A 16,456-nucleotide genomic window follows, 5' to 3' on the forward strand; every position below is an offset into this window, starting at 1 on the left:
CTCAGTAGGATCTTTTAAATTACTCCATGTAATATACTGATATATGAAGGGGTGAGGAGATTCTATGTTTATCTTTTTGCGTCACACACTCAGAAAGAGGAAGTGTCTTCTGCAGTTGACTAACAGGTAAGTCGAGTTTTGTCCTAAGACGCTTCCTCGTTCCACCTGCGTTAACAACACCGCAGGTATTTTAACACAAGACACACAGACTGATAAGACTTCTCCCGTGACGACTGTGTTCTGAATCTTAAAACATAGTTTTGTGGGAACCTGTACCACCGAGACCTGATGTCAGGAATCACCCGTCCAGGTAAGGCTCTAAGTTTTTCTTATACTTAGCTGATTAAAACATGGTGATGAGCATTAACTTAGTTATCTAATCAGATGAACAAAGCTAAGACAGCCAGAGTAGAACTTTGTTGGCTCTTACTTGTAATCAAGAGAAAAGATATCACATTTAAATGAACAGTCAAGACATTGTTTTGGTCGGCGTGTACCACACTAAAGGTCATCTGGAGATAATAAAATGATGAGGCAGTGGGAGCTAGAAGTCGTCCATGAATTAAATGTAAATCTGGCATCCCTGCCTGAACAGAACTATTCCTACTACTGTCATTTAGCAGATGCTTTCATTCAAAGTAACTTACATCTGAGACTAGGACACCATGGAGCAATTAGGGTTAAGGCCTTGCTCAAGGCCCTAACCCTAACCTGGATCCTCCAGACCCAAGCCCACCTCTGTAGCCAAAAGACTACCACCCCCCAGAGCACATTCCACCTATTCCACCTCTTCTACGCTGCAGCTGTTACAGATATATTTGGAAAGGTTTTGGAAGTATTTCCATATAATCTTGGAAGATCTGTGAGGTTGAAAACTGAGTCCAGTATTATTGAGAGACCCATCTTTAATCTTTACATGGTATCAGAGGTCCATTTGACTGTTGTGAGCCACATGAATATGTTTGTCTCCTCTGTAATATCCATTTGAGGATTTTCATGTTTGTTTATCCTGCTGAAAAGGGGCCGGTGTGTAGAGTGTGTCATATTTTACGTATTTTCTGAGGCGGACGCGCCCGTTCCTGGGGCGGACGTGCCCATTCCTGAGGCGGACACGCCCGTTCCTGAGGAAAAGTTGTTAAGCTGTTGAATACTATCAGTGGGCGTAGCCAACGTCTGACGTGACGATGTCATGTTATGTTTTTGATCACTTGGAACCCTTTCCAACATTTGAAGGATACGAAAGAAACAAACATTAAAATAGAGCCAAGTGACCTCTACTGCTCAGTAGAAGCAAAAAAAGCAAAATAGGAACAAACCAGAGCAGGATCAGATGATCTGTGTGCAACACCATTGATGTGTGTTTCCTCTGCAGATGAAGGTTTGTGTGTGAGCTGATGTGGACGTGAATTCAGCAGAATGGACCAGTGTGACGATGGAGAGGAAGGAGTCCCTCCCTCTAAAACCTCTCTGTGTGGGGAACATGAGAGTCGGAGCAAAGCTCAGAGGTGAGATGAGCATCTCTAACTGTCCCTGACTCTTCTGCATGTCAGAGTTCAAGACTCACCAAACATCATTATTACAGGAATAGACCCAGACCTGGACCTGGACCTGGACCTGAACCCGGACCCGGACCCGGACCAGGTCCCGGACCCAGCTGTGTGTCCTTGAAGAGCGACCATTCAAAGGACTGGTTCATTGGCTTTAAAGGAGACCAGCAGTCTTCTTCAGAGAGGTGAGATGTATTTAAATGCTTGAAATGTATTTAAATCAGTCCTCATGTTAGGAAATGTCCACATGTTTCTTCCTGAGTAGATCCATGTAGTCTTCGACCCCTGTGGTCCTCCATCACCTGATGGTGATCTGAGCTTCCTCCTCATAGATCTTCATCTCCTGTCAGGAGCTTTTTCCTCTGGTTGAGACATCTGGAGGTCTTACCTTCCAGAGGACTGATCCTGATGATGATCCAGAGTTCATAATAATAATAATAATGACTTGGATTTATATTGCGCCCTTCAAGGCACCCAGAGCACTTTACAGAGATCATTATTCATTCATACACATCCTCTCTGGTGGTGGTAGCTACATTTGTAGCTACAGCTGCCCTGGGGCAGACTGACAGAAGCGTGGCTGCCATTCCGCGCCAAACGGCCCCTCCGACCACCACCAACATTCACACACATTCACACGGGACAAGGTGGGTATGGTGTCTTGCCCAAGGACACTACGACAGCAAACTGGGACAGAGCGGGATTCGAACCGCCGACCTTCCAATCATTGGACGAGCCGCTCTACCGCCTGAGCTATTGCCGCCTCATCAGCTGCTTCATGTCTCCATCATTTGTCCGTCTTCTTGCTCTCATAACTTTTCTTGGAGCAGAACTGGATCTTGTGAATGTGTGAATGAGCAGAGCTCTCACTGAGGTCACATGTTCTCAGTGGGATCAGCAGGACTAGTAAACCTTCACCACCACCAGTCCTCTGATGGACTGTCCTCATCCAAACAGGACTTAATGGACCTTCAGCTGCTGTTTGTCTCTGTGAGGATAGACATGATGTGAGCTAATTCTTCCTGGTTCCTCCACAGAGTGGACCAGCACATCTCAGAGTCCCCCAGCGGTCCGTCTGTCCAGCAGCATCAGACCCAGCTGGACTCCATCTTTCAGGTCTGTACATGAACAACAACTGCTTCTCCACCTGTTCTGTCGATGTTTGTCTCCATGCTGGTCTCTGGAGACCAGTGGACTGTCAGTCTGCCCAACATGGGTCTGATGTTTGTCTCCATGCTGGTCTCTGGAGACCAGTGGACTGTCAGTCTGTCCAACATAAATCTGATGTTTGTCTCCGTACTGGTCTCTGGAGACCAGTGGACTGTCAGTCTGTCCAACATGGACCTGATGTTTGTCTCCATGCTGGTCTCTGGAGACCAGTGGACTGTCAGTCTGTCCATCATGGTCCTGATGTTTGTCTCTGTGGTTTCAGTCTGATTGTGTCCTTCATGTGTCTTCTGTTCCAGCTGCTGGAGGACAACATTGTCATGTTTGTGAAGAACGAGCTGAAGAAGATCCAGAGGGGTCTGAGTCCAGATTACCCAGAATCCCTAGAGCATCTGTTGGACGGTGAGGAAGAAGAGCAGAGAAGGAGCAGAGAGGCGTTTGTGAAGATAACAGTAAACTTCCTGAGGAGAATGAAGCAGGAGGAGCTGGCTGAGCGTCTGCAGAAAAGTAAGAGGATTTCTATGAACATTTAAGATGCTGGATAAATGACCCAGAATGCTTCAGGAGACGAACAACATTCACAGATCAGCCACAACATTCGACCCCACATGGTACCATCCCCCTAGAGTAGCACCCTCCCTGTACAGGACAGCATAAATATGTTTAAACGACCAACAGCACAAGATAACTGGAAGATTTTAGTCCTGGTTTTCCTCTTCCAGGAATCCTGCTGAACTCCAGATTGTCTTGATGGTTCTACAGATTATTTAATCAGATCATCTTCTGGTGTTTTCTAATCCTAAACCTGGAAAATCCACTTCACAGACACCACAACATAACACAACAAGCTACAAACCCACGACCCATCAGGGCTGTACTGCTAACATCCTGGTACTAGAAACTCAAGGCCTCCCAGATGTTTTTGTCACTTCCACGTCCTGAATGTTCAGAGGTGTTTACGTGGTAAAAGTGATTTTTCTCAATATTGGACAGCTCATCATAACATTAGAGTTGATCAGTGTTGATTCACATCCTGATTCTTTAGGAGAATGAAGTTGAACTTTATAAAACACTAATTGGTTTCTTTTTTCCAATTTTATTAAGGCTCTTTTGCTGCAGTTTGTAAAAAGCGGCTGAAGTCTAAGCTGAAGAAGAAGTCCCAGTGTGTGTCTGAGGGGATTGTTAAAGCAGGAAACCCAACCCTTCTGGAGCAGATCTACACAGAGCTCTACATCACAGAGGGAGGGACTGGAGACGTCAACGATGAACATGAAGTCAGACAGATTGAAGCAGCTTCCAGGAAACCAGAGAGAGCAGAAACAACCATCAGACAGGAAGACATCTTTAAACTCCCACCTGGAAGAGATGAACCAATCAGAACAGTGATGACGAAGGGAGTGGCCGGCATCGGGAAAACAGTCCTAACACAGAAGTTCACTCTGGACTGGGCTGAAGGCAGAACCAACCAGGACATCCAGTTACTGCTTCCATTCACCTTCAGAGAGCTGAATGTGCTGAAAGACAGAAATTTCACCTTGGTGGAACTTGTTCATCACTTCTTCACTGAAACCAGAGAAATCTGCATCTTTTAAGAGTTCCAGGTCGTGTTCATCTTTGACGGTCTGGATGAGAGTCGAATTTCTCTGGACTTCCACAACAATGAGGTCCTGACTGATGTTACGGAGTCCACCTCAGTGGATGTGCTGTTGACAAACCTCATCAGGGGGAACCTGCTTCCTTCTGCTCGTCTCTGGATCACCACACGGCCCGCAGCAGCCAATCAGATCCTTCCTGAGTGTGTTGACATGGTGACGGAGGTCAGAGGGTTCACTAACACACAGAAGGAGGAATACTTCAGGAAGAGGTTCAGAGAAGAGAAGTCCACCAAAATCATCTCCCACATCAAGACATCACGGAGCCTCCACATCATGTGCCACATCCCAGTCTTCTGCTGGATCACTGCTACGGTCCTGGAGAACGTCCTGGAGAATGTTCTGGAAACCAGAGAGGGAATGGAGCTGCCCAAGACCCTGACTGAGATGTACATCCACTTCCTGGTGGTTCAGGCCAAACTGAAGAAGGTCAAGTATGATGGAGGAGCTGAGACGGATCCACACTGGAGTCCAGAGAGCAGAAAGATGATCAAATCTCTGGGAAAACTGGCTTTTGAGCAGCTGCAGAAAGGAAACCTGATCTTCTATGAATCAGACCTGAGAGAGTGTGGCATCGATGTCAGAGAGGCTTCAGTGTACTCAGGAGTGTTCACCCAGATCTTTAGAGAGGAGAGCAGCCTGTACCAGGACCAGGTCTTCTGCTTCATCCATCTGAGTGTTCAGGAGTTTCTGGCTGCTCTTCACGTCCATCAGACCTTCATCAAGTCTGGAGTCAACCTGCTGGAGGAACAGAGAAACAGGTGGTTTAAAAAAAGAGCAGAGACTCACCTCTATCATAGTGCTGTGGACAAGGCCTTACAGAGTCCAAACGGACACTTGGACTTGTTCCTCCGCTTCCTCCTGGGTCTCAAACTGGAGACCAATCAGACCCTCCTACGAGGTCTGTTGAAACCAAAACAAAGAAGATCACAGAACAATCAGGAAACAGTTGAATACATCAAGGAGAGGATCAGTGGGTATCTGTCTGCAGAGAAAAGCATCAACCTGTTCCACTGTCTGAATGAACTGAACGACGGTTCTCTGGTGGAGGAGGTCCAACGGTCCCTGGGGTCAGGACGTCTCTCCACAGGTAAACTTTCTCCTGCTCAGTGGTCGGCTCTGGTCTTCATCTTACTGTCATCAGAAGATCTGGAGGTGTTTGACCTGAAGAAGTTCTCAGCTTCAGAGGAGTTTCTACGGAGGCTGCTGCCGGTGGTCCAAGCCTCCAAGAAAGTTGTGTAAGGACGAACACGGACACATCTGTTTTAGTTACAATCACATGTTGTGTTCATGTAGGAAACCAGTTAAATTCACTGTTCAACTAAGTTCAGGTTCATGTGGGACCAGTTCGCATCAATGATTCATCTCAGGAAACTTTACATGCAGAGAAGGGAAATGCAGCGATCACTATAATCAATACTTATTGATTATTAGTTGAAATAATCAGTATTTATTGATATTATATAATTTACTTCTTTGTTAAATGACATAATCAACTTTGAAATAACATTATGGTTTCTCTTTAATCCCCTCTGCAGGTTGAATGACTGTAACCTCTCAGAGGACATCTGTCCACTTCTGTCCTCAGTCCTCAGCTCGCAGTCCTCCAGTCTGACAGAACTGGACCTGAGTAACAACGACCTGCAGGATTCAGGATTGAAGAAGCTGTGTCCTGGACTGGAGAGTCCACACTGTCACCTGGTGTCTCTCAGGTCAGAATCCAAGTGTTCAACTGTTGACTGTACAAATCAAATGCATAGCTCAATTTAAAAAGAATAAAAAATATTTTCCATTTTTTAACAAAACAACTTTCTGGACAGTGTGAAATAGAACAAATAATCATGTGCTGTTCACATTTTAACACCCCCCACACCCTTCAGCAAAACTACACACACAATCACAAAAGAAATAGAGGAAAAGGAAACAGTGTCAACACGATAAACAAATTAATAGATCAATTCTTAACAATCCATTTTATTCTCCAGAGTAAACAAAAATAACTTGAGCTTCTTCTTAAAGCGTATCATATTATCTAAAGTCCAAAGGTCTGGTAATTTACTCCACACCACCATCGCTCTGTGATTCATTGCCTCTGTTTTAAGTTACTTCTCCATGAGGCCACAGAAAATGACAGAAAAAAATGATAATCTTCTGTAGTGTTTCTGGTGTTTTGTCTGGTGTAGGGATGCTGAAACTCTCTATAGCCTTAAGTTAAGTTGAAAACCTATCCTATGGTTTCTTTTTTTCAGACAAAGTTCCGACTTCTTACCTTCCATCTGACAGTTTCTGCGGTTCTCCCGCCTTCCTCACTCTGAGGAGAAGAAGAAGTCGGAACTTTGTCTGAAAAACAGAAACCATAGGATATCAATCTGAAGACATAATGAACACAATACAGCAAGTTGAAAACCTTTTTATTGACTTATGTCTGTCTGTCTTTAATTACTGCATTTAAGTTCTTACATTTTCAAGTCATTTTTTAAAATGTTTTTATTTTAAGCCCTTTGAGTTGTCTTGTACATGAAATGTTATACACAAACTTTCCTAAATAACCTCATGATGTCTTTAATCTCCTCTGCAGGTTGAGTGGTTGTAATGTCTCAGGGAACATCTGTCCACTTCTGTCCTCAGTTCTCAGCTCTCAGTCCTCCAGTCTGACAGAACTGGACCTGAGTAACAACCACCTGCAGGATTCAGGACTGAAGAAGCTGTTTCCTGGACTGGAGAGTCCACACTGTCACCTGGAGTCTCTCAGGTCAGAATCCACCAAGTGTTCAACTGTTGACCATTAGAATGGTTTGCTTGGTTGTTTTATTAGATCCCCGTTAGCTGCTGACCTTTCACAGCAGTTTCTCTGGGGTCAGAATCCGTTAGAACTGTGGTTGATATTGAAAGATTGTTGATGTGTTTCTGCTGATCCTCAGACTTTTCCTTCAGCGCCATCATCAGGTGAACACGAGGAAAGAGTCAGCTTTAGTCTCAGAGCAGTTCTCTCAGAGTATCTGCATGTGTGTTGTGTGTCTGCAGGCTGTCAGGATGTCTGATCTCAGAAGAAGGAAGTTCTTCTCTGGTCTCAGCTCTGAGTTCCAACCCCTCCCACCTGAGAGAGCTGGACCTGAGCTACAACCATCCAGGAGAGTCAGCAGTGAAACTTTTGTCTAGACTGGAGGATCCCCGCTGGAGACTGGACACTCTCAGGTAGGAAGACAGAAGGACATCAGTGTGCTGGACTCTTCATGGTGTTGTTGTGGACTTCATCTTTGTGGCTCTCTGGATTTTGTTGTGGCATTTTTTATTAATTGCACAGAGTAAAATACAGATACATACAACTGACAGGTGTATGCTAGTCCTCTTAGAGGAAGGTATTTACAAAAGAGATGTGGCCCTTTCATCTGTATTTACATGTTTTATATCCCCCTCTTCTCATCCTGTTCCTTACAGCTGTTGGCCTTTCGTTACAAACCATATAATGTCTGAATGTTTTCCATGACACTTTGAGCAGAGATCTTTGAGCAGATGGAGCTGCTGCAGAGCTGATAGATGCACTTCACAACTCTGAGCCGTTCTTGACCCAGTAAACATCCCAGAACCACAGCAGTGTGGTTTTCAGGCCCATCACAGCACAATAACAGCTGCACCTTCACTCGACTTCAGAGATTCTGCATTGAAGTGCATCTGTCCAAGTGTTGGACTGTTCCTTCGTCAGCGTGTGAGAACCATGTAATGTCCATGTTTGTTGAGAGAAACTGAGCTGGTCTGACCCCCCTCCTCCTTTCAGGGTGGAGCCTGCTGGACAACGATGGTTGACACCAGGTCTGAGGAAGTGTAAGTGTGTTTTTATTTCATTCACACGTTCAACCATCTTCTCACTGTCACTCATTCATGAGTCCATCAATGATCAATGACAGATCAATAATAACTGCAGCTGGGTTGTTTGTTCTCTCCATCAGATTCCTGTCAACTCACCATCGACACAAACACAGTCCACAAACGCATCAAACTGTCTGACAACAACAGGAAGATGATGTATGTGGAGGAGGATCAGTCATATCCTGATCATCCAGACAGGTTTGATTTCTGGGCTCAGCTTCTGTGTAGAGAAGTTCTGACGGGTCGCTGTTACTGGGAGGTCCAGTGGAGCGGGGGAGTTTCTGTATCAGTGAGTTACAGAAGAATCAGAAGGAAAGGAAACTCTGTCGACTGTTTGTTTGGAAGGAACGATCATTCCTGGAGTCTGTCCTTTTATGGTGATGGTCGGTACTCTATCTGTCACAATGACAGAGGAACACCTTCCTCCTCCTCTTCCTCAGTCTCTGGCAGAGTAGCAGTGTACGTGGACGTTCCTGCTGGAACTCTGTCCTTCTACAGAGTCTCCTCTGACAGACTGATCCTCCTCCACACCTTCAACACCACATTCACTGAACCTCTCTATCCTGGGTTCGGGGTTGATTCTGGTTCTTCAGTGTCTCTGTGTTGAGTTCAGTCTCCAGAGTCTCCTCCTGTCAGAGAAACTGTCTCTGTTGGACAGATAGTTGAGTCTGTACATGTCTGTCTCTGTTTCCATCAGGACACCTGAATCACATGTTGGTGAAACTGTTCTGAATGATTCCTTGGAACCTTCTTCCTCTTCCGGTCCTTTAAAGGTGGAAGCTGCCGTTATTCCAGGATCCAAATGTGTTTCTTCCGTCTGTTTCCAGTCAGAGCTATACAGTGAACAGTAACATGTTGTTTCTCTGCAGCTCAGTTCAGCTCAGATCAGTCAGCTGCAGTTAGTTTGCTGCACATGTGACCAACTGTGATGTCAGAGAGGAATCACTGAGCTACAATCAGCCAAGATGAAGTTACAACAAGGTTCATCCTGGTCTTTATTCTCACCCACATCCTGTTCCAACCAGGACGTCACTACTGGACTGTCAGGTCTCTGTCATGGCAAAGTGCTTGTTTTTATGTGAGTTTATTGTATGAATAAAATGATCCATCCATTATCTAGAACTGCTTCTTCATGTTCAGGGTCCTGAGGGTTGGCCTGATTGATTCTACACTGTACTATAATGATTTTTAAGTATATTTGTACCAGTGCTTTAAGTGGGCCGGGACGCACTGGTATGGAGTACCCGCACTTCTCAATATTAGCCTCTGGCGTACCGGGACTTTTTACAGCGTACCGGGACTTCTCGTGAGCTCATAGTACTCTGTTCTCTCCTTGCCATTTGGCTATACAGTGGCGTCGCCATGACAACGCGACTGCCCCTCGCGAGACGTTCACTCAATAATATCATGTTGGTGGTCCTTGTAACTGCCCACATGTCAGTTTAATATTCTCATTTATTTATGTATTTTTTGGTTCCTACCTGCCCATTATTGTGTGGACGTATTGTTTGTATTTTTGTTTCTAGACGGTACCACTTTTATCAACACCGCCTGGCAAAGCATGGTAAGGGAGAAAACATACGGACGGTTGTTTCCACACGCGATAAAATTAATGTAAAGATAAATAGTAACAACACTAAATATACACAAAGAAGACAAAGACAGAAGGAAAGACAAGATTCAGCCCTTTTGGTTGTGTGCAGCCTACGAGGTGTGTTAATTGTTAATTTTGTGTCTCTGTATGTGAATTTGCCCCTTTAAGTTTCACTACAATCAAATATTTAAGACAGTCATTGTCAACCTTTTTGTTTATGATAGAAACCAACACAGGTGTATGTTATTTAATTGATTTACTTGTCAACTTCATAGCTCACTTCTCCAATTTTCTCCATGCCTTGTCTCCATATTTCATCTCTGTGTGTCTCTCATGTGTCTGTCCACAGGGAACTCTAGGTCCAGTTAGTTGGGTTGTGCATCAGTTAGTTGGGTTGTGCATAAGTTAGTTGGGTTGTGCATCAGTTAGTTCGGTTGTGCATCAGTTAGTTTGGTTGTGCATCAGTTAATTTGGTTGTGCATCAGCCTCTCTGCTACCTGAGGGCCGCCCCCCTGAAGACCTCCCTTGTGTACACATAATTGGTTTGTAAAATTCAATAAAACAATTTTCTTTTTAAAAATCGGGATCATGTCCTTGTATTTAAATATATCACTATTTCCAGCAGTGTTTTTTACTTCACTAATCGTTCAAATTCAATTAATATTATGTTATCTGAATTTCACTGACTGTTTTCTTTGTTGCCAGTTAAATGTGATAGTATCTCATGTATATGATGTTCATGCTAATAACATTATTATTTGGATTATGTGCTATGGTTAAACATGTGTTTATGGTTGTTTATCGATTTCTACTATTCTTTGGTTTATTCCAGAACCAGACACACACACACACACCACACCTGTAAGTGCACTCTCTAGACTGGATTAAAGCACTGTAAAGGAAATTGACAGCTTCCTGCCTCTTTATTTAAGTCTTGACACGCACTTCACGATTAAAATACAGAAAATGCCAGTATACAACTGTTAATCATTAAGCCTCCATAACATATGGTTCTTGGAGACGGATAAGGTCATTACGAAGTGATAATGGCTTATGTTCCCCCAAGTGAAGATATATGTCCACACCCGAATGATAGAGGCGACTGAATGGAGGTATGGAGAGGGATATGCCGGGATGACACCCTTCACCCGGCGTTGTGTCCACCATCACCAGGCCGCCCAGTGTAGGCCGAGAGTCCTATACAAGACATGCAAAAGAAAACATCTCAAGGCCTTGCATGAGGTGAATCTCCAGCCTGGCAGGAATGAGCTCCAGCGGATGCTGTTGATGAGTTTCACAACTTTTACACAATACAACAATTATAATAATAATAACTAGAAAATTTCCTCACAGAAATTTGGAGAGTGCCACAGGGGGCTGCTGCCCATTTGTGTACATTGCTGCATTTTTCAGCAATAAAGGTGAAGGACTCAAAACTAAATCCGATGACCCCACCCACGACTCTATGTCAAACCATTCAAAAGTTATTGCAGAAAATAGGGACTACCAAATATCGACCAATCAGAAGAAGGGGCAGGGCTAATTTGCACCAATTATGGTCAAGTACTCAAAACCGAGTCCGATGACACCACCCACGACTCTATGTCAAACCATTACAAAGTTATAGCATTTACTGGAGTGTATTTACTGTGTGTGTGTGTGTGTGTGTGTGTGTGTGTGTGTGTGTGTGTGTGTGTGTGTGTGTGTGTGTGCGCGTGTGCGTGTGCGTGTTTGTGTGTGTGTGTGTGCGCGTGTGCGTGTGCGTGTTTGTGTGTGTGTGTGCGTGTGCGTGTTTGTGTGTGTGTGTGTGTGTGTGTGTGTGTGTGTGTGTGTGTGTGTGTGTGTGTGTGTGTGCACTTGCGTACATATTCAACAGTGGACATTGGCGTCGTTACACACTCATGAACAGTGGACCTCAAAGCCAGCAGGTCATCTGATGGTCATGCTTTAAATCATGCCAAAATCATGTCTAATGCCCTTTGGTTCATTTTTTAATATTTTGTCCAAGAGGGGACCTGAAGGTGTGTGAGTGTTAAACTCTAAACTCAGCACTGCTCCTGCTGGCTGGAGCAGGGATTGTAACGATTCATTCACACACGTCGTTTTTAACACTCCCCCATAGTGTGAATGGCTGACAGCAGCAGGCAGCCTTTCAGACTGTTGAAGGGATATTAAACAGGCTACTTCGTTAAGAAACCAGTCTCTTGAAACCTGATTTATTGGCTTTGTGACAATAGATTAAAGGCTCAGCTTTATTGGATATCTTAAGTTTAAATTTTTCAGTGTTTCACTATAATTTTGTGCTCAATCTACACAAACAGGATTTCAATATATGTGTTAATGAACATTACAGAAAACACAAACACAATGACACAGGTTCCCTCATGGAGCAACATTCAAACTCCAAAATTTATGAAAAGAAGAAATAAGCTAAATGAATAATACTCTGTAACAGATATATGACAGCTGTGTGTATCGTTTTGAAGGACAGAATCAGTTCTGAGAGGAATGAACTTGGTTTTTAGTGCAGTGTTTTTTGCAAGAGATTTGTGGAGGTTTGACAAAGTGATTAACTATTTTCAATTTTGTGTTTAGTTTTGTGAAACCAAGTTATAGTTTCAGGAAATGTGTTTAAACATTTTGGATAAACTGTAAAATGAAATGCTACCCAGAAGGCAAAGGAGTAATAAGTTATTTACAATCTAAAAAAGGAAAATAAAAAACTATCAGGATAAAATTAGAAATAAAATGATCAGTCTACAATTGGACACTACACTAGGTTAGTTTGTTGATTTATATTATAGAAAAAAGGTCCACACTGGAACTGTATGAAACGACAGGAGTCCACTGTTCACTGGTACATAATTACAAAAGTTCCCTCTTAGATAGTATGAAGTGACAATCACACTCCAGCAGGAGTGAATAAAAGAAACAAGCTAATTTAATACTTGTGAGAAAAATATCTCAACTAAATAGTCTCCTGGAACAAGACTTGTTGTTGTGTTTTTTGTAATAATGGCATAGCTATGGAGGAGGAGTGCCTTGTGGCGCATGCCCCGTGGCACTAATAAAATGTATTATTATTATTATAATTAATAAACGCAAAGTTACATTTCCTGATGATATCAAAACACTCTGCTTCTTCCGTCTCTCTGGTTTTTACAGTTTCTCTCTGGTTTCTACAGTCTGTCCAGTCCCTCCAATCTGAAGCTTCTCCGATTCCTCCAGTCTCTATGTTCTAAAGTCTCTCCTGCCTTTCCAGTCTCTCTGGTTTCTCCAGTGTTACAGAGTTAAACAATTGTTGTTCTGCAAACGTTCAGTGCAGTAAAATTCAAGAAAAACTCAATCCCAACAATAAAACAAGAAAAAACAGAGACGAGTGAGTGGGGGACAAGAAGAAAGACAGAGAGACGAGTGAGTGGGAGACAAGAAGAAAAACAAAGAGACAAGTGAACGGGAGACAAGAAGAAAGACAGGGACGAGTGAGCGGGGGACAAGAAGAAAGACAGAGGGACGAGTGAGCGGGAGACAAGAAAGACAGAGAGACGAGTGAGCGGGAGACAAGAAAGACAGAGAGACGAGTGAGTGGGAGACAAGAAGAAAGAGAGGGACGATTGAGCTGGGGACAAGAAGAAAGACAGAGAGACGAGTGAGCGGGAGACGAGAAGATAACACATAACATAATTGTAACATATTATTGTACAATTTTAACAATTATGTAACATATAAAGATGGTCCAAGTTTAATATGGCCATTTCACTCGCGGGATACCAGATTCATGCATTCGCTTGAATGGACATCAACTGCACATTGCAGTTGTAGCCACTAGGTGGAGTGACAAACTACGGCTTGGAACAGACTCATGTTGACATGAGATCTGTTTTTACAGAGGGGGGAGTCGGGCTGCATCTGACGTCATCACCTTCCACCACTGATTGGTCGGGGGCGCTGGTGGGGCGGGGCCATCAGACGGCTGAGTCAGGAGGTGGAAATCAGCAAAAGAGACTCGCGGCTTCTTGTTCATTTTATTCAACAGGCAATGGCAGCGCAAAAGTCTGTTTGGTGATCCAACTCTGAGGTGCAGATGTTCATAAACCTGGTGCTGAGGAGAGAATTAAAAAGAGATTTAGACGGGCGATAAGGAACGACCAGATCCACCAGGAGATCTGTCACTTCATACAGTAGCTGCTCCGCTCCCAGCTGACTTTTCAGTAGCGCCAAGTCAGATTAAAATAGATTATAAAAGCTGTCAGATTGAAGCTTCTCCCACTCTCTCTCAATCGCTGACTGTACATTGAACTACCCATTTCCTTCTTTCTTGTCTTATTATATTAGGGACTGCAATAAAAAATAAAATAGAGAAATGCAATTGAGTAGCATTTGAAACATAAAATGAAATCTACCAGGAGCTTGAATTTTCCTTTTTTCTTTAACTGTTTTAACACATTTTTAGCTTATTTTTATGTGAACTCAGGTTACTCCTCAACTCTACACGTACCTGTACAGAGGGTACTTATAGGTGAAGTACTGCAGGCCTTCCTCCAGACAAAAGGCCCTACCTGAAACAATGCATTCCGTTCTAATGGCCATAACAGTCCCAACATTCAAAATAATCTAAGTAGGTAGATACATCTTCATGTCGGGCAGTTTTAAATTCTGCACAGTTTTCACAGACCGGAGGTCCTTCTAATCAGCTCCATGAGGAAAAAAATTGTCGGACTCAATTAATTGTCAAAAAGAAAACATATTCATTTACAAATGTTGGCACGGTTTGCGCAGGCATTCATTGATTTTATCAATGCACATTTTGAAGTCCTTGTTCTCCACCCCAGGAAATATTTCCTTTACAGAGTCAAACACAAAGTTCTTAACATTTTGTGGCAGTGCTTGTTTGCCCCTTGAACCATCCCAGTTTGTGGTTTTGCTCCAGGCTTGGTAGTTCTGCTCTGAGATGACCTTCCTGAAGAGCAGACATCCATAACGGCCCACTTGGCCGTAGCTTTGCTACGTTAAGTTAATCCAACCTGTTACAGTACAGCATATTCGTGGAATAACAGCAATGAACATGCTGTGTCGTTGCAGTAAGTGGGATTTATTTGAACTCTGTTGTTTTTAACAGTTTTATCAGGCCCCTGAATTTTGTGAATGGCAACTCCTCCTTGGCAATATGTACGGAAGCGTAATGCATTCACTTGGGAAAAAAACCCTGCTCTGTTTTTCTGAATTAACCGCATAAGTATCTCAGAATTCTGAGAAAAGTTTTAATGAAAAAAAAAATCTGCTGTGTTTTTCTGAATTAACCACATACCTCACAACATGCAAAAAGCTGTCATTAACTTGAGAGCTGGATTTCATGGAAGCAAACATGTTCCTTCCAGTTTAATCCAGTTTTATTTTGCTTTTGGTTTAAAACATTGGGAGATACTCTTGTCTTTAAGTTATATAGATGGTATTGTTATCAGCAGGGTGCTATTTGTGAAAAAACCAGAGCGGGGGATAATTTTGAGAAACAATTTTATTCAGAAAAATGACCACACAACAGCGGGCCAACAGTATAGGCTATATAAATAGGCTAATATTGTTTTTAAATGTGCCAAATAAAAATAAACAGAATACATATTTTCTAAATTCTTTCTCAATATCAGTTTAACAGAAAACATGAAATAATGTGCTGTCAAAGTGTTTTTGTTTTTTTTTGTATTTTATTTTTGTGGTTAATCGGGTATAGGTCAGAGTCTGACCGTCAGACTAAAACAGTCTGCTCTGATAAAGCACTTCAGCCTTTTTTTCCTGTTCCTCTTTCCGGTTGGCGGATCAATAGCAGCGTTGTGTCCCTGCTTCAACCACATCTCCGCAAATCTGCGGACCGGGAAGGAGCAACATCTGGTCCATTTACAGAGATGAATAGTAGATTGTTCAGTGTGGACACATTCATTCTGGTTGTGCCTTCTGTAAGAACGTGGTTCATGCCACTGAAAGCTCTTTCACACTCGGCTGTGTCTCCCAAAAAAAAGATGACATGCGGAGCTACATCTGGAGAGATGGGACTACTTTTTTCCACAGTGGGGCTATTTTTACGGGATAATATGTATTTCTGATTAATTAAAAACCACATAAAATAGATTGTGTATTCCGCTTTCATATTAACATTATTGGTAACCGTTTTATAAAAGCCATACATCACGTCGGGCCGAAGAACGCAATTTTGGACCTTAAGTAGTAAATCACATTGAAATTTCGTATTGAAAAACTAATATTGAAAATCAAGGTGAAATTTGGTTTAAATACTGTATGAACATTTAATAAACGTCTTCAAATAGCTGGTGGAAAAACGTTCACCTTTGAAACAATTTTGAACTATTTTTCAATATAGCAGTGATTCAAGGCACGATTCGAACCTGTTACTGCAGGAGGAATTTATCCTCAATATATGAGCTGCTGCTTAACCCACTGCACCACCGAGCGGCCCTTAAGTTCCATATTTAAGCTCTGAGCAACTCTGATATAATCGATGGAGTCGATAAATATAGTTTTCTATCTATCTATCTATTGATCTATCTATCTATCTATCTATCTATCTATCTATCTATCTATCTATCTATCTATCTATCTATCTATCTATCTATCTA

The 16,456-nt window shown here is 42.8% G+C and overlaps 2 protein-coding genes across 2 annotated transcripts; both read left to right on the forward strand.

Moving 5' to 3' along the window:
- The first annotated feature begins 203 nt into the window (after positions 1-203).
- On the forward strand, positions 204-4,322 carry LOC133449211 (uncharacterized). The gene is made up of 6 exons (XM_061728343.1): positions 204-310; positions 1,373-1,505; positions 1,583-1,732; positions 2,585-2,663; positions 3,014-3,221; positions 3,819-4,322. The coding sequence occupies exons 2-6, from the start codon at positions 1,417-1,419 to the stop codon at positions 4,304-4,306; spliced, it is 1,014 nt and encodes a 337-aa protein (XP_061584327.1). The 5' UTR covers positions 204-310; positions 1,373-1,416; the 3' UTR covers positions 4,307-4,322.
- On the forward strand, positions 4,322-10,614 carry LOC133449210 (NLR family CARD domain-containing protein 3-like). Its single transcript, XM_061728342.1, has 6 exons — positions 4,322-5,604; positions 5,905-6,078; positions 6,945-7,118; positions 7,391-7,561; positions 8,142-8,188; positions 8,314-10,614. The coding sequence occupies exons 1-6, from the start codon at positions 4,520-4,522 to the stop codon at positions 8,838-8,840; spliced, it is 2,178 nt and encodes a 725-aa protein (XP_061584326.1). The 5' UTR covers positions 4,322-4,519; the 3' UTR covers positions 8,841-10,614.
- The last annotated feature ends 5,842 nt before the right edge of the window (positions 10,615-16,456 follow it).

The sequence above is a fragment of the Cololabis saira genome, chromosome 8 (genome assembly GCF_033807715.1).
Source record: "Cololabis saira isolate AMF1-May2022 chromosome 8, fColSai1.1, whole genome shotgun sequence".
Lineage (NCBI taxonomy): Eukaryota > Metazoa > Chordata > Actinopteri > Beloniformes > Belonidae > Cololabis > Cololabis saira.